The sequence below is a fragment of the Marmota monax genome, unplaced genomic scaffold (assembly GCF_021218885.2).
Source record: "Marmota monax isolate L192 unplaced genomic scaffold, Marmota_monax_Labrador192_F-V1.1 WCK01_AAM20220418_F8-fsc00051, whole genome shotgun sequence".
NCBI lineage: Eukaryota > Metazoa > Chordata > Mammalia > Rodentia > Sciuridae > Marmota > Marmota monax.
In genome coordinates, this window is record NW_026695202.1 from 10,579,677 (window position 1) to 10,603,315 (window position 23,639).

At 44.1% G+C, this 23,639-nt stretch overlaps 2 protein-coding genes across 6 annotated transcripts in view; one reads left to right on the plus strand and one right to left on the minus strand.

Moving 5' to 3' along the window:
* Positions 1 to 9,017, minus strand: part of Fam227a (family with sequence similarity 227 member A) — a 54,075-nt gene extending 45,058 nt beyond the window's left edge. For 2 of the 5 annotated variants that reach the window (XM_046429697.2, XM_046429699.2), the window contains exons 1-3: positions 8,786 to 9,017; positions 5,000 to 5,235; positions 2,106 to 2,188 (exon numbers count right to left, since the gene is read on the minus strand). In XM_046429697.2, the coding sequence (XP_046285653.1) occupies positions 2,106 to 2,188; positions 5,000 to 5,141 (225 nt within the window). In that variant the 5' untranslated portion in view covers positions 5,142 to 5,235; positions 8,786 to 9,017. Of the gene's footprint in view, positions 1 to 2,105; positions 2,189 to 2,769; positions 3,747 to 4,881; positions 5,236 to 8,785 lie in introns of those variants that run through there. The other 3 variants (XM_058574335.1, XM_058574336.1, XM_046429698.2) reach the window with 3 other exon arrangements.
* A 284-nt stretch (positions 9,018 to 9,301) lies between these two features.
* Positions 9,302 to 17,992, plus strand: Cby1 (chibby 1, beta catenin antagonist). Its single transcript, XM_046429722.2, has 5 exons — positions 9,302 to 9,437; positions 14,131 to 14,245; positions 15,980 to 16,085; positions 16,171 to 16,289; positions 17,301 to 17,992. The coding sequence occupies exons 2-5, from the start codon at positions 14,168 to 14,170 to the stop codon at positions 17,379 to 17,381; spliced, it is 384 nt and encodes a 127-aa protein (XP_046285678.1). The 5' UTR covers positions 9,302 to 9,437; positions 14,131 to 14,167; the 3' UTR covers positions 17,382 to 17,992.
* Positions 17,993 to 23,639: the final 5,647 nt, after the last annotated feature.

Consider the following 23,639-nt stretch of genomic DNA (forward strand, 5'->3'; position numbering starts at 1 on the left):
AACTGAACAGACATTTTACAGAAGAAGAAATGCAGTCAATCAACCAACATGAAAAAATGTTCATTATCTCTAGCAATTAGAGAAAAGCACTGAGATTTCACCTCACTCCAGTTAGAATGGCAATTATCAAGATTATAAGTAATAATAAGTGTTGGTGAGGATGTGGAGGGGAAAGGGTACACTCATACATTGCTAGTGGGATTAAAAACTGGTGCAATCACTATGGAAAGCAATATGGAGATTACTCAGAAAACTTGGAATGGGACCACCATTTGACCCAGTCATCCCACTCACCGGTTTATAGCTAAAGGATTTAAAGACAGCATACTACAGTGACACAGCCACATCAGCGTTTTTGGCAGCTTAATTCACAATAGCTAAACTATGGAACCAACCTAGATGTCTGTCAACAGATGAATGAATAAAGAAAATGTGGTAGATATATACACAATGGAATATTACTCAGCCTTAAAGAAGAATCAAATTATGGCATTTGTAGGTAAATGGATGGAACTAGAGAATATCATGCTAAGTAAAATAAGCCAGTCCCAAAAAAACAAAGCCCAAATGTTTTCCCTGATAAGCAGATGCTGATCTATGGAGGGGAGGGTATAGGGAAGAATGAAGGAACCAATGGATTGTGTAGAGGGGAGTGAGGGGATGTTAGACCAGGACGCAAGAAAAGACCACTGACTCCAATTAAAATCAAATTAAAGCAAGCTTATTATTTCGACCGTCCGGGCTGCCTTGCCCATTAAAATCGTGGGAGCCAAAAACAGCCGCGAGGCTTCTTTGCGGCCCAGTTTTATAGCCCAAAAAGTTACACAAAGGGGGGTTACAGATAACAACACTCTGAGGAGCATAACACAAGTTTACATTTTTGCTGGCCCCGGCATCAGAATTTATGGAGATCTTAGAGACTCAGAGAGGGTCGTTATTCGGCCAGGGAAGGCCAGAATTTATGAGGCGTCACTAAGGTTTAGGAAAAGGTTGTTATCTGGTCAGGGAAAACCGGACATGGGTGAGTTCAGGGCACGGGCAGGCATTCCAAGCAGGTTCAGAATTTGCAGTAATTTATAGTAAAGCCGAAATTATCTTTTCATGGTTTTGTGGCAAGATGCCCAATTTTAAGAAAAGATCAGGTTGGATCTATCAGGGAGAAGAAGGGCTATGGAGACAGGAAGGATGGTAGAATGAGACAGGCATTATTACCCTATATACATGTATGATTACATTTCTGGAGTGACTCTGCACCATGTATAGCCAGAAGAATGAGAAGTGCTCCGCTGTGTCAATGTGTCAAAAATGCATTCTTCTGTCATATATAACTAATTAGAACAAATTAAAAATTTTTTTAAAAACTAAAAAAATTAAAATTAAAAAATGAAAAAGTACAACTACAAAGACAGTAAAAAGATCAGTGGTAGCCAGAGGTTAAGGGTAGGGAGACATGAACACATAGAGCCCAGAGGAGTTTTAGGCCAGTGAAACTATTCTACAGGTACAATGGGAGATGCAGGTCATATGTGTCCAAACCCACAGAATGTGCAACCCCAGAATGAACCTAGTGTCAACCAGGGATGCTGAGTGGTAACAGTGTGTCAATGCAGGTTCATGGATTGTAACAACTGAGGTGTGGAATCCTCAGGGAGGTTGTGTCCTGGGGATTGTGGTTATATGGAGAAACTACTTTCCATTCAAATTTTCTGTGAATGTCAAACTTTGTTTAGAAAGTCTATTATTATTATTATACCAGGGATTGAACCCAGGGGCACTTAACCACTGAGCCACACCCTCATACCTTTTAATTTTTTTATTTCGAGACATGGTCTCATTAGGTTATGTACAACCTCACTAAATTGCTGAGGCTAACTTTGAACTCTTGATCCTCCTGCCTCAGCCTCCTGAGCTGCTGGGATTAAACAAGTGTGCCACCCCATGTCTGGCTCTATTAAATTTAAAAATTTGTGTAAACAAACTTTCAAATATTCACATATTTTCAAAAATGTGGAGGAGCATGCAGGCATTGCAACATCTTGATGACCCCCTGCCCCCTGCCCCCCGCCCCCCAAATCCTTGCCTCAGCTCTAGGTCCTAAAACTCACCAGACTGTCGGTCATCGGGCTGTGCTCTAGGTCCATATTCCCAATCTTCTGATGCACCTGGAGCATGGAGCCAATTAGGCAGGCTGGGAGGTGAGGCAGCTAAGGAAAGTCTCCAGGCAGTGATCACCCACAAGAAGGGGGGGCTTGCCTGGCAAAGAGGGCGGCCCTGTCTCCAGTTATTTTCTCTGCAAATATGCACACTTTTCCTGGGGGATGGAACCTAGATTTTGCACATGCTAGGTAAGTATGAGGTACACCCCAAGCCCCATCACACCTCTTCATCTTAAGGGAATTGCTCTCTGAGTATAAATGAAAGCTGACCATATTGCAGATACCTTGGGAAATATAAAAAAGAGCAAGAACCATCTGTAATGCCACCAGGCTAACAATTCTGTTAGACTCAGGGGAGATTTCCTTCCATTATTTTTTACATACATAATTACAATCTCAGTGGATGCCTGTTTTACTGCTCTGACTTCTCCCGGCTATTATTAGGGGCATTTTCTGTACGGTAATCTTCATACTAATTGTGTTCAATAACATACTAATCCTTTTAAAGGATGCACCTTAATACATTTAAGCTATTGAATATTTAAGCTATTTACAACTTATTGCAGTTACAATGAAGCAGACCAGAGACCCTACATACCCAGAAGAACCTTACCTTAATTAAGCAGAAACCCCCATGATATTTGTAACATATAAATTCCTCTTCTTGTTGGAAAGCTTTATAATAGAACATTAGCAAAAATTTCTACCAAAAAAAATTCAGTGTGGGACAGGACTTCCTATTTCTTGTGAGGACTAAGTTATTCTGCTTGCAAAAACTAAGTTTGGCCACAGATTCGATGATATCACTTCTGCTTTTGTTGTAAAACCTCTGACTAATCTAAAAAGTGGGACAAAAAGCACTTTCTGTGAACTCAAGAAAAAAAATATAATACAGTCATGTAGACTCCTACAAAAATGTAAATCTTCGAGCCCCTCCTACCACTGGGTATAAAGTTCAAAGACTTTCCAAATCCTTGGTCCAGAGAATGTTTAAGGTGATAGCCTCTCTGGACTCTGCAGTCAATAAACCTGCTTCCTGAAAATTCCTTGGGGGCCCAGCCTCTTTTTTCCCACATCAGTAACTAATGCTGCGAGGCCACAGGGCCATACAGAGAGCGGTTTCTATATCTTGGAATATTTAAGAGAGATTTTCAGGTGAGGGATGACTGGGTCAGAGTATCTTGACCTTGTTTATCACAGTTAAAATATGCTCAGTTTTACGGCCCCCTCCTTATGTTCTCAACTGTTACATTTCTTCCTGTCTGAGCCTCTGCTGGTGTAGGAGACAGCCTTTGGAAAAGTGCCACACTCCTCTCTCCCCTCTCATATAAAGCTCTCTTACCTCCTTTACCCTCAAGTGCTCTTACCAATCGGAGAACAATTGAAAAATGCAGATGCCAAGAAGGGAGAGGACAAACCATAAGTGAAATGGATTGCTCAGGTTGAGATGAGTGTGGGATTAAGAAGAAAGAAGGGGAATTTGAGGGCTGGGGATGTGGCTCAAGCGGTAGCACGCTGGCCTGGCGTGCGTGCGGCCCGGGTTCGATCCTCAGCACCACATTACAAACAAAGATGTTGTGTCCGCCAAATACTAAAAAAAATAAATATTAAAATTCTCTCTCTCTCTCTCTCTCTCTCTCTCTCTTAAAAAAAAAAAAAAAAAGAAGGGGAATTCGAAAGAGGCCCAGCAAAGCAAGACCCCGGGGCAGATTCACATGGGCTCCCACCTTGCTGCTGCGTCTTGAGGAGCTTTGGAGAGGGCTGGAAGGGGAGGGGTGCGGGATGACACGCACAACACTCGAAGGTGTGAGTGGGAAAGTCCGGGGGATTTATAATCTGAAGAGTCTAGCTGCTGGATGGGCTCTGTGGTCCTCCAGAAGAGGGGGTTCTGCGGTGCCTCAGTTCAGGAGTGAGATGAGGATCAAGGAAGACAGGACCAGGGAAGATGGGTGCTGGCAGACCCTGGAGGATGCCAGAGGGGCAGATGTGGAGCCAAGGCAGAAGGGCTGGTGGGTGAGGAGAGGTGAAGGCAATCTGAGGCAGAAAGCTGGGCCAAAGGTCACTTGTCTGAGGACAGAGGGTTGGCCTACTATTTCTTAGAAGACAGAGGGAAAGAAGACCCTGGGAAAAATTAGACTTTTCCCTCTTCTTCCTTATTCTTTCAACAAATACATCCAGGACTTCCTTCTGGGCTTTTTCTGATTAGTTTTTTAAACATTTCAAGTCAAGACAGGTGCAGTGGTGCACACCTGTAATCCTAGCTATTTGAGAGGCTAAGGTAGGAAGATTGAAAGTTCAAGGCCAGCCTCAGCAATTTAGCAAAACTATGTCTCAAAATGAAAAATAAAAAAGGCTGGGGAGATATCTAGAGCACCCCTGGGTTCAATCCCTACTACCATAAAACAACAACAACCTCACAGGTCAAACAATCCTTCACAGTCTCACCTTCTTTTAGAGGCTAGGTAGGGCTTAAGAATTAATGAATTGCTGGGTGCGGTGCCCCACCCCTATAATCCCAGCAGCTTGGGAGGCTGAGGCAGGAGGATTGCAAATTTAAAGCCACCCTCAGCATCTTAGTGAGGCCCTAAGCAATTTAGCGAGACCCTTTCTCTAAATAAAAACTAAAGGGGCTGGGGATGAGGCTCAATGGTAAAGCACCCCTGGGTTCAATCCCCAGTACCCCGCCCCCCAAAAAAAGAAAAGAAAAAGAAAAAGAATTAATGACCTAATGGATGTGACTAGAGTGGACTAGCGAGTGATGAATGCCAAGACTGTAACACTGTTCCTCAGTGGTGGCACTCAGGTGCATCTGGTCTGATTGCTGGTGATCCACCAGAGGATACAGGGGCGGTGCTCCTGAATGTCCTTCCTCCCAGCCCTCGCCCTTGCACTCTGTGCACTGAGTGAAACCACCAGCTTCTCATCCACTGGTATCATGGGTAAGGCAATGACATTGATGACCTCCATCTTCTTGGAACAATCCATTGTCCAATTTCTTGTAAATTGGCTATCAAAGAGTTTTCACGTTTAAAAGCTTGTCATTTCCCACTCCAATCTTGCTGTTGGTTCAGTCATCCTCCTGGAAATCACAAATCGCAAATAGCATAAAACCATCTTAGAAAACACAGGAGGAGGAGACGGACCCACTCACCTGCTCAGCAGGGCGGCTGGCCAGGCTCGCCACACAAGTGTACGGGGTGGGGGGAGGAGGAGGCTTGTCCATGAAGCCCCTCTTCACTGAGGACCTCCAGGCACACCCAATTGTTCTTTCAACCTGCTGAGGCCCGTGCTTCTCTCCACTTAAAATAAAAAGCCTAGAACACTAAAAAGTTTAGCGCTCCAGATCACCAGGCAAGTTGGTTTCCAAACTAGAAATGAAATTGAATCTCTTTGCCTCTCTGAGACTCAACTGAAAAAGGAGGAGATTTGGATTAAGTGGCTCTAACACCCTTTCCAGATCTCAGATGCTGTGATTCTAGGATACTGGGTCCATTTCCTCAGCACCAGACTCTCCATCTACCTGGGGCTTTCTGCTCCCTCTCAGAAAACTAGTCTCCTCACTACTCTTCCAGGCTGCCTGCTCTCCTGAGTCCTTGTTTCTTGGCCAAGGGGCCATCACCACCATTTGTGGGCCCTCCATATCCACAGCCTAGTATTACAGACCTGGTTATAATGAAGCCCAAGACTTAGACCCTGTCCTCAAGCAGAACATACAGATGGAACTAGGGAGAAAAGGTCAAGTATGTTGGGAAAATAAACCTGGATGCCCTTCCACACTCTCCTTCCCTCTCTCCTGGTTCAGGCCATCTGCTTCTCCCTAGCTGTGATGCATCCCATACGCCCAGCCCACTGGCCACCTTTCTGGTCCCTGGCCATGCATGCTGCACCCTCTGTGCCTCTCTGCTTCTGCATATGCTGTTCCATACTGGACTCATCCCAGGTGACACATCTTTGTTATTCCAGGCCACTAGTACCATATCTCCTTTGAGACCCTCAGGTTTCTACATTCATCCTTTATGACAGCATTTAGAACGTTGGACGGGAATGATTTGCTTCTACATCTTTCTCCGTCAGGCCAATTATGCCTTAGGGATTCAGTTCATGCAGTGTTTAATTTCTTTTAGACTCATGCCCACACTTCTTTCTGGTGCAAAAAGGCTACCTGTCTTGGCTGCCCCAAGTCACTAGGACTGCTGGAAAGGCCAGCTCAGGCCCTGGACAATATAGTTGCTCCCTCCTGGTTCCAGCCTTTAGCCATACAGGCCAAGAGGAGAGGGGTGAGAGGAGATACCCACATTGTAGGGTTTCTCAGTTGCCTCCCACCCATTCCCCAGCAGGACTGGAAAACGGCAACATCTTCTCAGAGAAGCCAGACTTAGGTGACACTGTCAAAAAGCCTTCTGCTTTGGGGCTGGGGATGTGGCTCAGTGGTATAGTGCTTGCCTAGCCTTTTTAAGGTTCTGGATTCTATCTCCAGACAATACACACACACATACACAATACATACATACACAATACACACATACACAATACACATACACAATACATATATACACAATACACACATACACACACATACACAATACATACATACACAATACATACATACACAATACACACATATACAATACACACATATACAATACACACATACACAATACACATATACACAATACATACATATACAATACACACATACACAATACACACATATACAATACACACATACACAATACACACATACATAGGCCTCTTGCTTTAGCTTAACCTTATCACTCATGCCTAATGGGAGGAATGAAGAGCATGCTGCTTAGAGAAATGTTTAAGATACACACTCTCTTCCCAGCTTTTTTTGCTTCCTGCTACTTGGGGAGGAAAAGGAGGAACAAATCTAGATTCATTAAGTAGCTGTCCTAGGGCCAGCACTGTCAGGGACTCTATCCCCAGGCAGCAGTACATCCTGGCCACTGAGGCGTGAATATCCCACTTAAAGTTAACATGTTCTAGCATGTAAAAACAATGCTGACCTTGAACCTGTTCACTTTAACTTTTAGTCATTCAATTACTCAATTCTGCCAAAAGCCAGCAGAGTGCTCCTACTGGGGAAAGAATGGTGAAACTAAACCAGACTTGAACCCTATCCTAATGGGGGTTATATCTACTGGGGAAGACTTGTAAAAATCAAATGATTACATAATTAATTATAATTTATGAAAAATAATTATGAATTAAAATGAATTACTACTGTCACTATTGCTTAGAAGGGCACTGCACAGTGCTAGAGGACTTAAATAGTGTTTTGACCTAATCAAGGAAGTCAAGTTGTCAAAAGAAGAACTGGAGTTAATTAGATAACAGGGAGAGGAAATTGTCATCCAAACATAGGGCACAAGTTTGGAAAGGCTACTCATACAGTAGCCTCTAGTCACATGTGACAATTGAGCCCTTAATTTGGTTGGTGTGACTAAAAAGTTAAATTTTAATTTAATTGGGCTGGGGATGTGGCTCAAGTGGTAGCACGCTTGCCTGGCATGCGTGCGGCCTGGGTTCGATCCTCAGCACCACATACAAACAAAGATGTTGTGTCCGCCGAAAACTAAAAAATAAATAAATATTAAAAAAAAATGTTCAAAAAAAATTTTTTAATTTAATTAACTAATTTTTTTGGTACCACTGAGTTATATCCCCAGCCCATTTATTTATTTATTTATTTATTTTTGAGACAGAGTCTCACAAAATTTCCAAGGCTGGCCTGCAACTTGCCATCCTCCTGCCTCAGCCTTCCAAACCATTAAAATTACAGCATGCACCATCATGCCTAGTTAAATTTTAATTTTAATTAATTTAAATTAAAAAACTAGCTGGGTACAGTGGCAAACACCTGTAACTCCAGTGGCTTGAAAGGCTGAGACAAGAGGATTGCGAGTTCAAAGCCAGCCTCAGCAAAAGCGAGGCCCTAAGCAACTCAGTGAGACCATGTCTCTAAATAAAATACAAAAAAGGGCAGGGAGTGTGGCTCAGTGGTTGAGTGACCCAGGGTTCCATCCCTGGACCAAAAAGAAAACAAAAATAAAGCAGTGTAAAGTTTAAAATATTGATTATATTTGCAGTGAGAATATCATGGACATAAGGGGTTGAAATATTCACATTAATTTTACTTGTTTTTTTGGGGGGGTCTTGTTTTGACTTTATAAAATGTAATTACTAAAATTTTAAAATTACATATGTGGCCTGCTATGTTTTTAATGAACAGTTCTGGTCTGAACAGTGCAGATTTTGGTGCCAGGGCATAGAACTCTCCGCTCTGTAATGCAGCGTGGCATAATTGGAGGAGAACTGCACCTCTGGATCCTGTCCCTAGTTGCATGGATGACCTGGTACATCCACTAAGCAGCCAGTAAATATTCCTTGAATGACCCGAGTTTTTTCATTTACCAAATGGCGCCAATAAATAAATGCTGTTAGGACTCCTGGAGATGAGGAGTTGTCGAATTCTCTGCCCCTTGCTCACTGGGCGACTCCGCAGCGGTCCCTGGGCCTCAGTGCCCTTTACCCGAGGCCGCCCAGGAGTCAGGGAGCAGGGAGAGGCTGCCGCAGTGGGGTCATCGTGCACCTGTCCATTGTCTTACCTAAAAGTTTCCGCGGAATCCAAGGAACTTGGGGCGGGTTTCCCCGCGGGTCCCTCAAGGGACCCAGCAAAGTTGTGCCTGGCACCAGCACCGCGGCCCTACATCCACCAAGAAGGGGCGCCCTTTGCTTTGTGGCCGTGGGGAGCAGTGGGTGGAAGGGAGTCGGGGAGAGGCCCATTTTGCTACTGTGAGTCTCGGCGTTCTCCAGGCAACACCGGGCGCGGCCCTTACTTTCACCTTTTCCACAACAATGGAACAGCCGGGAGCCTCCCGGGAGTCGGCGAGACGCCGTTACCAAGGCGACACCCGCGGACGACCAGACCAATGTGTTTGTGGGGAGAGTGAGTGCTGTTCCTCCTTGTCGTATGACACAGGCTCCTTACGGCTCCGTAAGACATTTCCTTTCTATCATCCACTTGATTATCCAAAGGGAGACCACCAAAAGTTTCCGGTGCCTCGCGTAGGCACGCGTCGGGTCTCCCCCGCGCCGTTGCCCCCTCTTTCCGCTGTGGTAGAGTCCCGGGCAGAGATGCGCATGCGCGCGGCTGAGAGTGGGGCGACCAGCCCCAGCCGCGGCCGCTTGTGACAGGGGCCGGAGAGGGGTCGCCGCGCGAGGCTTCTGGTTTGAACGCCGACTTTGGGGACGCATCGGGTACGTCTCTGAGCCCCGCGGGCAGCGAGGTCTGGTTCGCCCGAGGCGGGCGGGATACGCGGGCCGCCCCTGAGAGGGCGTCGGGCCGGGAGGAGGTGCGCTGGGGCGTCTCCGCCGGGCCCCAGGGTTTCCCAAACGGGGAACCGACCGGGGCGCGGGTTCCTCCCGGTAACTCGGCCTGGAGGTGGTCAGATAAATCGTGCGTCTGAAGGTTTGTTCACAACCGTTACTGGAGTCCAACAGCCCTGGCGGCCCGGGTGTCTTCGAGACCAGTACCTGGCTTTAAGTCTTTGGGGGACACGTTTCCCTTTGAGAAGCCGATGAAAGCCGAAAATTTCTCCATTGCCTTCTTATTAGAATTAAAATAAGATAATAGATTTTATGAGCTGTTGGAAACTAAGCTTTGCATTTTGATTAACAGTATTATTATCTATAGATGGGAACACACTTGATCCTATTCCAAGGTCATTGTAGGACCAAATGCTACAATGTCTTACAAATAATACACTCTTAACAGTGTGTGATCCAGATTCTGTTATTATTCCTGATTACAAATAAAGAAGCCAGGCCCAAGGGGGATGAATGCGGGGGTCCCGCTGAGGGTTAGCAGCAGGGGGGGGATGTTAGAAGCTAAGCGCCCTCTCTTCACTTCCTTTGTACTGTGCCCTCTCCCCCAAGGAGTTTCACTAGAAGGAAGGAAGGCTGCCCTGGGCCAAGGGACAGCTTATATCTCAGGGCTACTCCACTGGCCCAGAATCCCAGAAACTTTCCAGAGTTGTTTATAGATTATTAGAGCTGACTTAAAAGGAAGACCCATCCTTTCCCTCATCTGTAATACAGTCATCAGGTTGCTTAATGACAGAGACACATTCTGAGAAATGTGTCATGGGGGGGGGGGGTCATTATTGTGCAGACATGAGAAAGTGTTCTTTCATGAACCTGTGTGGTATAGCTTAGCATACACCTAGGCTATTTGCTAGGTATTGTATTATATACCTAGCATATAGATGGCATATTTACCCATTACAGCCTATTACGCCTAGGGCCATAATGAACAAAACAGGGCATTAAATCAAGCAGAAGAGAAAAATGATGCAGTCAAGAGACAGGGAAATGAAATGTCTGAGGCTACTATTGGCATAACATGGCATGCTGTTTTACACTATATTTTATAAATAGAAGCACTGTACTCTAATGATAAAATTATAGCAAATACACAAACCAGTAGCATAGTTGTTTATTATTATATGCCATACGTAAATGTATGTGCTGTACTGTTATACGACTGGCCATGATGTCATTAAGTCGTAGGGATTTTTTCATTTCCATTGTATTATGGGACCAATGTTGTATATGTGGTGCATTGTTGACTGAAACATTGTTATGTTGTGCATGACTGTATGGTTGACAGATTAATAGGTTAAAGGTTTTGAGAATGAGCGAGGTGCCTTAGTTAAAACCTGAGAAATTAAGCAACATGTTGTGGTTTACCAATCAACTGAGGAGCACAGTTAGGCCTGTAGCTGGTTCTCTTGTACTCAGATGTAGTGCCCTTAGCTTAATTGAGGGGTTTGGCAAGAACAACCTGGCTTGCTTTTCCTTCTTTAAATGTCTCCAGCTGGGCATAGACCATTAATTCCCATTTAATGAACTATAATTCCAAATATAAAAAGTAAAAGAATAAAATCTTAGAAGTTTAAAAATTATCATAAAAAATAACAAAAAAGAAAAAGCAAGACAAAGTTTTTTTAAAAATTTTTTAGTTATGGATGGACACAATATCTTTGTTTACTTATTTTTTTTGTGGTGCTGAGGATCAAACCCAGTGCGTCATATGTGAGGCAAGTGTTCAGCCACTGAGCCACAATCCCAGCCCAAGACATAAAGTTTATCTTGACCTTAGGATAACAAAAATTTCTTAAACTGAATAAAAAGTTTATTATCATTGAATAATAATTAAAATTAAGAACATTTTTAATCAAAAGAAATCAATAAGAAAGCAAAAAGGCAAGTCACAAATTGAGAAAAGATATTTTCAGTACTATACGGATATATAACAAAGGACCAGTATGTAGCATATATAAAGCACCTTTGTAACTCAACAAGATGATGACAGACAACCCAATAGAAAGATTGCAGAAGATTCTAACAGGCATATCACAAGAGAGTGTATCCACATGTCCAAAAAAGATACTCAACTTAATTATTGTGGAAAAGCAAATTAAACAATGCAGCATCCTTCCATACTTAGCAAAATGGTTAAAATGAAAGACAGAAAATGTTCATAAGGGTCCCTCATAACACTGCAGTTAGGAGTATAGATTGGTACAGTAACTTTGGGAAACTATTTGGCGGTACCTATTAAAACCAAAGATATATGACTAGGGTTGTTGCTCAGTCATGCATGCACTTGCCTAGCATGCATGAGACCCTGAGTTTGATCCCCAGCACTGAAAAACAACAAAACCCCCACAAACAAAACCCTACAGATATAGCAGGGTGTGATGGCATACATCTGTAATTCCATCTACTCAGGAGGCTGAGGCAGAAGATCACAAGTTCAAGACCAGCCTAGGAAACTTAGTGAGACCCTGTGTCAAAATAGAATTTAAAAAGGATTAGGGGTGAGGCTGGGGTTATAGCTCAGTGGTACAGTGCTGGCCTAGGATTCATGAGGCCCTGGGTTCAATCCCCAGTACCACCAAAAAAAAAAAAAAAAGACTGTGGATGTAGCTCAGTGCACAGGGCTCTGGGTTCAATCCCCAATATTTATATTCAACAATATTACCCCGAAGTAAAGAAACAGAAAAGTGTTCATAGGTGTATGGAGGTACATGTCCAAGTGAGTTCTTTTTTTAAAAAAATATTTTTCATAGTTGTAGATGGACACAATACCTTTATTTATTTTTATGTGGTACTGAGGATCAACCCCAGTGCCTCACACACGCTAAGCAAGTGCCCTACCACTGAGCCACAACCCCAGCTCCCCAAATGTGTTCTTAGCAGCACTATTTTTGATAGCCAAATAATGGGAAATGTCCACCATCTATAAAATGGACAAATAACTTTTGATATGCTCTTGCAGTAGAATATATACACCCATGCAAGTGAACAAACTAACACATACAACAACGTGGATAAATCTCATAAACATGATGTTGAGTGTAAGAAGCCAGGTGCTGCTGGGCATGGTGGGACACCCCTGTCTCGGCAGCTCAGGAGGCTGAGGCAGGAGGATTGCAGGTTAGAAGCCAGTCTCAGCAACTTAGTAAGGGTGTAAGCAACCTAATGAGACCATGTTTCAAAATAAAATATAAAGAGGGCTGGGAATGTGTCCTGGTGGTTAAGCGCCCTTGGGTTCAGTCCTTGGTACAAAAAAGAAAAAAGACACCCCCCCCCCCCAAAAAAAAAGCCAGGTGCAAAAGGAAACTTTCTATAGCAATTTGTGGATATGAAGTTGATGGATGTGTCCTGGGTGCTGAAAGCTGTGTACCCTGATCTGCAAGATGGTCACGTGTGTGTAGTAAAAACTCATAAAACTTTACACTATGATTTTAGACCTATCTATATGTTATACTTAAATAAAAAATTTACCTCTGCTCTCTTCCTCCCGCAAACTTGGGTGACAGTAAATCTACTTCACTGGGCCTGTGTGAATTGTTCTAGGTAGGTCAAAGGCTTCTGAAAGCTGATGGATGTATGGTGGGTGGCAACGTCAGCTCTGCCTGTTATGTTTTCCTCTTTCCTTCGTCCTCACCTTATATAGGGCACATGGACCTTTTGCCATGTGGACCAAGTGGCTCTCTTATCATCCTGGGGGTGAAATATAAGTATAACCTTGTTTCTTCAAAATGGAGCATATTTTTACTCCCAAAGCAGTTCTTAACAGTGACCTGAACAGCAGAGATGGCATTCTTTGCTCTTAACTGTGAAGTTGGTATTTTAGTCAGCTTTTTCACTGTGGTGAGTAAAGGACCCGACCATAACAATTGTAGAGGAATAACAATTTATTTGGGGGCCAACAGTTTTAGTGGTCTCCATCCATAGATAGTAGCTTCATTCCTTGGGGCTCAAGGTGAAGCAGAACATCATGGCAGAAGAGTGTGGCAGAGGAACACGGCTCACACAAATATCAGGAAGCACAGAACGTGGACTCCACTTGCCAGATACAGATATATACACCAAAGCCATGATGCCAGTGCCCCACCTCCTCCAGCCATACCCCACCCGTTTTCAGTCACCACAGAGTTAATCCTATCAGGTGATTAATGCACTGACTGAGTCAAGGTTCTCACAACCCAGTCATTTCTCTGAACCTTCTTGCATTGTCTCACCCATGAGCTTTTGGGGAACACCTCCCGTCTAAGCCATAATAGTTGGTGATGTCAACTTGTGATGGACCTGCCTGTGGTTAATGTAACTGTAGAGCCACTTACACCACTCACTCCCACTCAAACCTTAGCTTTCTAAACGTCAGCTGTCAATTGGGGCAGATAAGCAGCTTGTCAAATGGAGGTTGTAAGTTAAATATTTCTTGCAGAGATCTTAGCATACTGCATGGCACATAGAGAACATTCAACACATGGGAACTGTTACCAGGCTGTTAGTAGCTGTAGGAGAAAATATGTTTTTATGATATGAGAGCAGTGGCGCAAGATCACTGATCCAACTATCTGACTTTTTCTGACCCTAGGAGAAGGGAGAGTAGGCTTTCCTTTATCAGGCCAGAGATGCCTCTCTTTGGGAATATATTCAGTCCAAAGAAGACACCTCCTCGGAAATCTGCTTCCCTCTCCAACCTACGTTCCGTGAGTGTGGGGACTGGGGTCAGCCTGGTGTGCAGTGTAACTGGAGTGCCCAGTGTGGTCTCCCAAGTGGAGAGTATGGACCTCCAGAGGAGGCATCATCATTGGAAAGCATCCTTTTGATTCATATTATTGCTATTGCCAAAACCATTTTTGAACTCCTATTTGGGAATTATTGTCGTAGTTTATTCAGGAACCTAAAAAGAGCCAGGTATGGTGGTGCATGCCTGTAGACCCAGCAGCTTGGGAGACTGAGGCAGGAGGATTGCAAGTTCAAAGCCAGCCTCAGCAACTTAGCAAGGCCCTAAGCAACTCAGTGAGAACCTGTCTCTAAACAAAATACAAAACAAAAAAAAGGGCTGGGGATGTGACTCAGTGGTTAAGTGCCCTTGGTTAAAAAAAAAAAAAAATAGAACCAACTCTAGAGAAGACAATCGCATTATGACATGCTTCAAACAATACTATTCAATTTGGCTTCTACTTTATTCCCAAGGCTCAGCTAGAATCAGTCATGTTTAAGAATCAAATTTAATCTCAAGGAAATCATCATATTTAATCTCAAGGATGATGATTTCCTTAGTGATGGTCAAAATGAGATTTTCTAAAATATCTGTGAATATGTCAATAACAGTGTCATTGGAATAAATGATACCTTTCTGAAGTAACATACTACCCATTTGAATGTATAAGCTGAGTTTAAAAAGAATTATATAACAGGAAGTCAGAACATGTGGAAATCTACTTCCATTCCCAACTGTCTCTATTCTGTCCTCAGCACATAAATACACATAGATCCCACGCATACAGTCATTGTCATCTCTCCTGAAGTCTTCTGGTGTCCACGACCAGGTACTGGGTTCATCCCCACCAAAATTCTGTCTGCCATGGCTGATATAACACACCAGGAATGATGTATTCTAGTTTCTCTGACTTTTTCCTACAGAACTGATTGTGCAGGGTAGCCAGTCCTTCCCAGGTCAGTAGGGTAGGGCAGCAAGGCTGTTAAGGCTGAGGCTTCACCCAGCTTTTGGGTCTTTGAATCCATTGCCTCCTTGCCCCAATTAAAATCAGACTAGGGGACAGCCCCGCTGTGACCAGAGCTAGGCATTCTGGGATCTGTTCCTGATGCCTACAAGCCATGAGCTTCCCAATCCTCTTTGTCAAAGATGCAGTGCACCTGGGACATCCCACATTCTGGCCACATGGTAAAAGCAGCAGCCTGCTTACATGGCTTCTGCTACTAATATTAATTGGGTTTTATAATTTTATGCTTTTTCTGTGATGTATATAGCTCCATATTAAGCAAATGATAATTTATAATACATTTTGAAAAGAATATTTTATTAAAAATTTACAGTGGAATTCATTTCTGTAGCTGCGGACATAGCTCAGTGGTAGAGTGCTTCCCTGATATGTGCAAGACCCTGAGGTCAACCTGCAGCCCTGCAGGAGAAAAAGAGTATATTCCTTAAGTGTAAAATAATTTAATTTACAAATTTCAGCATATGTAGCTTTGGGGGGAAATGTCCCATGTTTAAAGCAGGACATTTCTCTTTTATAGTTAAATTTTTTGTTATACATCATTTGATTTTTGGGCCCTTAAAAAATTATTAAAGGTGGCAGGTAATGATTAGAGGATAGAAACAGATTGTTAGTCTAGAATTAGTGGAAGAAGAACTGGGACGAGGGTGCTGTTTTGTGGCCTCTTGAAGCCCATGTGTGGTCTCTCACCCACAGTTGGATCGTTCAACCCGGGAGGTGGAGCTGGGCCTCGACTATGGAACCCCCACTATGAACCTGACGGGGCAAAGCCTGAAGTTTGAAAATGGCCATTGGATAACAGGTGGGCTGTGTTTCCTGACATTTTTTTCAAACAAGATTGTAGAAGGAAACCTCCCTTTTAACTGCGGGTTCTGTCCTTCTGCCAGAGACAGGGATCAGTGCGGGTGTGGACCGGAGGGAGGCTCAGCGCCTCCGCAGGCGGAACCAGCAGTTGGAGGAAGAGAACAATCTCTTGCGGCTGAAAGTGGACATCCTCCTGGACATGGTGAGGAAGGTGACGGGGAAGGGATGCCTAGGTTTTCCCTTCAGGGAGGCCCCACCCTCATCGTTGCATCCAGTCTATATCTCACCGTGCCTGTGAGCCCAGGTACATTGCTTGCATCCAAACACACAAATGAGACACAGTCCTACCTTCAAGGTCTGTAACAGGGATAGACAGTACACACAATTACGCTTTGTGGTATGGGTGACATAGTCTGTGTGGTCTGATGTTGTCAGCACATGAGAGGAAGTATTCTGTCAAGTCAGGAGAGCTCCATAGAGGAAGGGATATTTGAGCTTAATGCTGAAGGGTGATAGTAGGAATGCAGGTTGGGATGAGGGCATGCCAGGAAGAGAGACCAGTCTGCCCACGGCTTGGAGGGTATCCTATACCAAGTAGGCATTAACCAGCACCCAAAACAGACCTGCTGAGGGACATACACTGCATTAGCATTGGTTTCCTGTGACTATTAAAACCCACTGACTACTGGATTTGGTGGCACATGCCCATAATCCTAGCAGCTGGAGAGGCTGAGGCAGGAGGATGGCACGTTCAAAGCCAGCCTCAGCAAAAATGAGGTGCTAAGCAATTCAATGCAACCCTGTTTCAAATACAAAGTAGGGGGCTGGGTTTGGCTCAGTGGTAGAGCACCTGCCTAGCATATGTGAGGCACTAGGTTCAATTCTCAGCACCACATATGAATAAATGAATAAAGATCCATCAACACCTAAAAAAAAATATTACAAACTAGGGTTGGGGATGTGGCTCAGTGGTTGAGTACCCTGCGTTCAATCCCCTGTACCCACCACCACCCAAAAAAAGTGGATTGTGAATATTCTTCTTGTGGGTCCTGGGTCATTGGGATTATATCTGCCCAGTTGCCAAGGGCTTCCCATCACAGAGGCCAGCAGTGTTAGAGGAATGCCAGGAAGCCCTTCCTCAGTGCAGAGTGGCCTTTCAGACCCCAAACATGGTCCAGAAACTTGTTTGTAACTGCTGCTGCTTGACTTCCAGCTCTCTGAGACCACTGCTGAATCCCACTTAATGGAGAAAGAATTGGATGAACTGAAGAGCATCAGCCGAAGGAGGAAATGAAGACCCAGAGACATGTGTCAGGAGACCGACCGGGGAGAATCCCACTGACCAGGGGAGAGGGTGTGGCTGAGTAGTTTGTTTTTTAGCCAAACCAGTGGGTTTGGTCCTGGATGAGAGCATGAGCAGACACTGGCACTCCTGGGCTGGCAGAAGGAAGGTGGTGCATGGAGGAAGCCAAGATGCCAGGCCAGGGCAGATGCTGGGAAGGCCCACCAGGCACACTGCCTAGGGATGCCACACCACAAGCAGACCTGGGGAGCTCTGAGGGCAGGACAAGCCTTTGGGTGCCCTCCACACGTGAGCGTTCAGCTACCTGAATCCCAGTCATTCTGTTGGACAGACACTTTGGGGAGCAGCAGCTGGATTTCAACATCTCGTCCCCTTATACTCACCAGTTCCAAAGAGCCCAATATCCAGGGGCCTGGGATGAGCAGCTCACTTGGTTCTCTGGCCTGCAGGCCACCTGCCTTCAAAGAATGCTCATCCCCCAACCCGTGGTCTCCTCTGGCTTCAGCTTCCCAGCATCAAGTGCTAGTCCTCATGGCAACACTATTTTTTGCACTACCTTCCTGTCTACACTACTTCTTTTTATTAAATGGTGTTAAATAATGTCTCTGTGGCCAAAATGACTGAAAAAAGCAGCCTCTGTTCCTCAAGAAGTACATGAGCCTGGAGTCTAATCTTGTTCCACTGAAAGATGAAATTTTCAGGGTGTGGGGAAACAGCAGCATTCCAGCTTTCCTAGGCCCGGGTGGAGGCTAACCTGGAGAAATGGTCTCTCTCTGCTCAAACTGCCCTCTTGGCCATTTTGCCTTGGAGAAATGGGACTGGCTGGGACAAGGCAGGGACTGGTGGTTAACACCAGAATTAGTGTGTCGGCCTGAGCTGGACTTGTGGAGGGGAATCAGCTCCTGAAGTGAAGCAGTCGGCAACAGGGGGGGTGTGGAGCAGGGGCTTACACCTGGGGCTGAGGTCGGCAGATCCGGACCAACACACTCCTAGCCCTGGGTTCAGCACGCTGTCTCATCTCCCCTCAGCCTGTGAAGCAAGGACTGCTGGCACGCTCTGGCCAGCAGAGTGCAGTGGGTGGGCAGAAGAGGATGGTTTCTAGCTCTAGCCTGACCTCACTTCCTGATACAGGAGAGAAAGTTTATTAGAGATGGATCCACACACACACAGGGTGTATGTTTTCAAGTATAGATTATAGGAGGAATTGAGATTGTGTGGGTCCAGGCCTGGATCGTGGGCAGCCTTTCAATGAGCACCCTCCATCACAGACATCTTTTTCTCATTCTTGTGACCATTCATTATTCAAATTTATCAGGGTTTTTTTTTTTTTTTTGCATTTTTTATTGGTGCATTACAGGACTTGTTTTTACATATTTTTTTTAATTTTTTATTGTTGGTTGTTCAAAAACATTACATAGTTCTTGATATATCATATTTCACACTTTGATTCAAGTGGGTTATGAGCTCCCATTTTTACCCCATATACAGATTGCAGAATCACATCAGTTACACATCCATTGATTTACATATTGCCATACTAGTGTCTGTTGTGTTCTGCTGCCTTTCCTATCCTCTACTATCCCCCCTCCCCTCCCCTCTTCTCTCTCTGCCCCCTCTACTAACATTCATTTGTCCCCCTTGTATTATTTTTCCCTTTCCCCTCACTTCCTCTTGTATGTACTTTTGTATAACTCTGAGGGTCTCCTTCCATTTCCATGCAATTTCCCTTCTCTCTCCCTTTCCCTCCCACCTCTCATCCCTGTTTAATGTTATTCTTCTCATGCTCTTCGACCCTACTCTGTTCTTAGTTACTCTCCTTATATCAAAGAAGACATTTGGCATTTGTTTTTTAGGGATTGGCTAGCTTCACTTAGCATAATCTGCTCTAATGCCATCCATTTCCCTGTAAATTCTATGATTTTGTCATTTTTTAATGCAGAGTAATACTCCATTGTGTATAAATGCCACATTTTTTTTATCCATTCATTATTGAAGGGCATCTAGGTTGGTTCCACAGTCTTGCTATTGTGAATTGTGCTGCTATGAACATGGATGTAGCAGTGTCCCTGTAGCATGCTCTTTTTAGGTCTTTAGGGAATAGACCGAGAAGGGGAATAGCTGGGTCAAATGGTGGCTCCATTCCCAGCTTTCCAAGAAATCTCCATACTGCTTTCCAAATTGGCTGCACCAATTTGCAGTCCCACCAGCAATGTACAAGTGTACCCTTTTCCCCACATCCTCGCCAGCACTTGTTGTTGTTTGACTTCATAATGGCTGCGTTTTTACATATTTGGACCTGCACACAATAAAACAATATGGTTTTGCTAATATCACTGCCCAGCACATCTCCTTATTTTTTAGATAAAGAAACCAGCCTAGCAAAGTGACACAGCTAGAAGGGATGGAGCAGAACTGAAAGTTATGGAATCCTGGGGCCTACTTGGTCATCATGGTGCTGTGGGTCCTTCTAGCAGCATCACCTGCAGCACCTTAGGGGCTAATCCAGGGACCCCAGAATTCCCTGTGGTATGTGGGGCAGTGAAGGCCTTAGGTTGAGTGAGGAATGCTGTGATCTAACTGGTATCTCTCTGGCTGTTGTGTGCTAAGACCATGCTGAAGGGGGCCAGGTTGGGACCAGCAAGGTGGCCATAGAGGAGGTGACAGTCAGATTCTAGACAGGACTTGCAGTGAAGCCGAGTGTTTGCTGATGGGAGTTAGAGTGTGATGTCAAGGATGATCCTGTTAAAAAAAAAACAAAAAAACCATCCACATCTCATCACTCAGAACTGTTTCCTTCAGGAATTTTTTTTCCCCCCTTTGAGACAGTATATTTGTCCAAGATCTTACCTTTTTAGTCAGGTCCTTCAGGTTCTGGCTAAAATTCTTCCCCTTCAGAGCCTTTCTTAACCAAATCTAGCAGTTATGGGGAACCCAAGTAAAACAGTGCTAGCTCCTTAACACTGCCACTTTAATTACTGTAACAATTTTGTGAATTTTTGTGTGAACTGAATTAGGGAAGGACTGTCATTGAAGAGCTAAAATAGAAAGTTCTGTGGTCATGAGCAGTGAGTGCAGTATTAGAGGCAATAATTAGAGGAAATCTTACAGTGTGAGTCCTAGCAAGACAGTCCATATGCATGATTATGGAGATACAAGCTAATGTGCTTTTTCTTTTTTTTTGATACTGGGGATTGAACCCAGGGCCTCATGCATGCTAGACAAGCACACTACCATTGAGGTACATCCCAGCCTAACATGCGTATTTATGAGAGGGGCATACAACTTTTATAAAAATTTCAAAAGGGCCTGGCACCATGGCACACACCTATAATTCCAGTGGCTGGGGAGACTGAGGCTGGAGGATCACAACAAGTTCAAAGCCAGCCTCAACAAAAACTGAGGCACTAAGCAACTCAGTGAGACCCTGTCTGTAAATAAAATACAAAATAGGGCTGGGGATGTGGCTCAGTGGTCCAGTGCCCCTGAGTTCAATCCCCAGTACCCCCAAAAAAATAATAATAAAAAATTTTCAAAAGGACTGTAAACCCACCCCTTACCCTTATTAAGAACTATCATATCACTAGTTTCAAATTTCAGCAAGACAGAAACAGGAAAGGTGTAAACCATGGGCTTTAGGGTTGGGGGATAGAAGAGCCAGGGAACCCAGGGTTCTAGGACACCCCACCACGGCTGCATTCCCTTGGCTCCAGCATGGGGCATCACCCATTGCTTACAAGCACCCTTACTGTTCCTTTGTCCATTGACGTGACCTCTAACTGGCAACAGTCTCACCTAATGTGGCATCTGCTGCTGAGCATTTCTCCTGGGAATCTTCAGCAATGTCACATTCCCCATGTCCTCCCCATGCCAGTCTTTCACTATTCCTTCCACAGCGCTCTGTCCTCTGTATTATGCTGCTTTCTCTCATTTCATGCATCATCTCATTTCCGCCCAGAGGGCTAAGCACTGAGCTGCATGATTCCCAATGTCTTCTTATCCCTTGGCAATTTTATAACTGAAAGAGCTCTTTTAGACTTAAAACTACTTATTTGGAAAGACTCTTGTCTCAAAATAAAAAGAGATGGGGAATAATTCAGTGGTAGAGCACAGCTAGGTCCAATCTCTAGTACCATCTAAAAAAAATCATGTATTGTGGGCGGGGGTTGTGGCTCAGCAATAGAGCGCTAGCTTAGCACACGTGAGGCACTGGTTGGATCCTCAGCACCACATAAAAATAAAATAAAGTTTATTGTGTCCACTTACAACTAAAAAACAAATATTTTTAAAAATCATGTACTGCTTTTGTAAATATCAATAAAATTAACTGGTTTTCCTGAAACTTCTTCACGTTAGCTTTGTGAATGACTTTGTAATTGAAATCATCCATGTTCTGTGCCTTTCACACAAGACTGCCTGCTTTACCTTCAACAGTGTTGATCTAGCATTTTCTCTTTTTTTTCCTTGAAATACTGGGGATCAAACCCACAGCCTCATGCATGCTGAGCTACTCCTAGCTCTAGCATTTCTTAAAAGAACCCATAAAAGAGTTAAAAAACCACTGGCACCGAGCTATTAAGCTGCCCTCAAAATTATATAGCTAGCCTACTTAAAAAAAAAAAAAATTTAACACACATACCAGAGCATAATTCTTAAGTGTACAGCTTAATGAATTACCCAAAATGAACATACCAATGTACCAATCACCCAGTTCAAGAAACGGAAACTTCCCAACTGCCAGAAGCTACACTATTGCCTTTCCCAAATATTATCCTCTCAACAGGAATCAATATTCTGACTTCTCACCAGTGTGACACGAATACCTTATAGTCAGCACATATCTGTAATCCTAGTGGCTTAGGTGTTTCTAGAGGCAGGAGGATCGCAAGTTCAAAGACAGCCTCAGCATTTTAGCAAGGCCCTAAGCAACTTAGAGAGACCCTGTTGCTAAACAAAATATAAAGGGCTGGGAATGTGGCTCGATGGTTAAGCCCCTCTGGGTTCAATCCCGGTACCAAAAAAGAAAAGAAAAACCATACTCAGAAATACCCTTCCAAGGATGAAAAGCCTGAGGACTGTATCAGGACATATTGCCAGCCTCCAAGCCCCACCAAACTATGTAAGCATACAACAAAGACTCATTACTACATTTTCATGGGTCAGATAAGGATCTGGGCTATCCAAACTTCAGAGTCTGTGATTCAGGTCAGTTGGCTAAATATATATAAATAATCCTTGTATTAATAATTTGTGGGGGCACATTATAAAAAGAAGCATTCTTCATGGTAGAGGCAAAAAATTAAAATATGGCATGCCTGTAATCCCTGCTGCTTAGGAAGCTGAGGCAGGACAATAAATTCAAGGCCAGTTTCAGCAACTAAGTCAGGCTCTAAGCAACTTAGTTAGATCTTGTAGTTCAGTGGTAAAGCGCCTCTGGGTTCCATCCCTAGTATCCACACCCCCCCACTCCCACACACAAAGAAAAAGAAAACATGGATAATATTTAATGCTAGGGAAGGTGTGGGAAATAGGACACTTCCGTTTACTTTTTGGTTTTGAACCAGGGGTGCTTAACCACCGATCCACATCCCCAGCCCCTTTTAATTTTTTGTTTTGTTTTGTTCTGAGACAAGTCTCGCTAAACTGCTTAGAGCCTAGCTAAAGTGCTAAGGCTGGCTTTGAACTTTCTTACCTCCTGCCTCAGCCTCTGAGCTGGAGCCTCTGGGATTACAGACTTGAGCCCCACCAGCCTCTCCTGTTACTGTTTTGAATGTATAGGATATAGTTCTTTGGAGGGTAGTTACTAATACTTAGCAAAACTTCAATATATACGCTCTGGCCAGCAAGCTCAATTCTAGAAACCCATCCTCTAGAAATCTTTGCAGCACCCCACTACTGCAATCTGCACCTTCTCCCGCCTTCTTTTTTTAAAATTTTCTTTGCAGTGTTCGAGGTTGAGTCCAGGGCCTCATCTATGCTACGGATGCACTCTAATAAGTACGCTAACACTGCCTCAACCCCGAGTTCTTCCGTTTTTAAAACTGAGATAACAGCGCCTACCTCAACGGGTGGTGAAGATTTTAGAGTACGCATGCGCGCGCAGGACCTGGCGCCTCTACCTTCCCTCTTACCTTTGTTTGGTACCTTCAAACGGTTTAATAGATGGTTTCCCCAAAGACCAACAAACCTCCAAGTCGCTTATTCCTATCAAAAAAAGCATACCCCCAAGGAAAATGAAACCGGGCTGGTGTT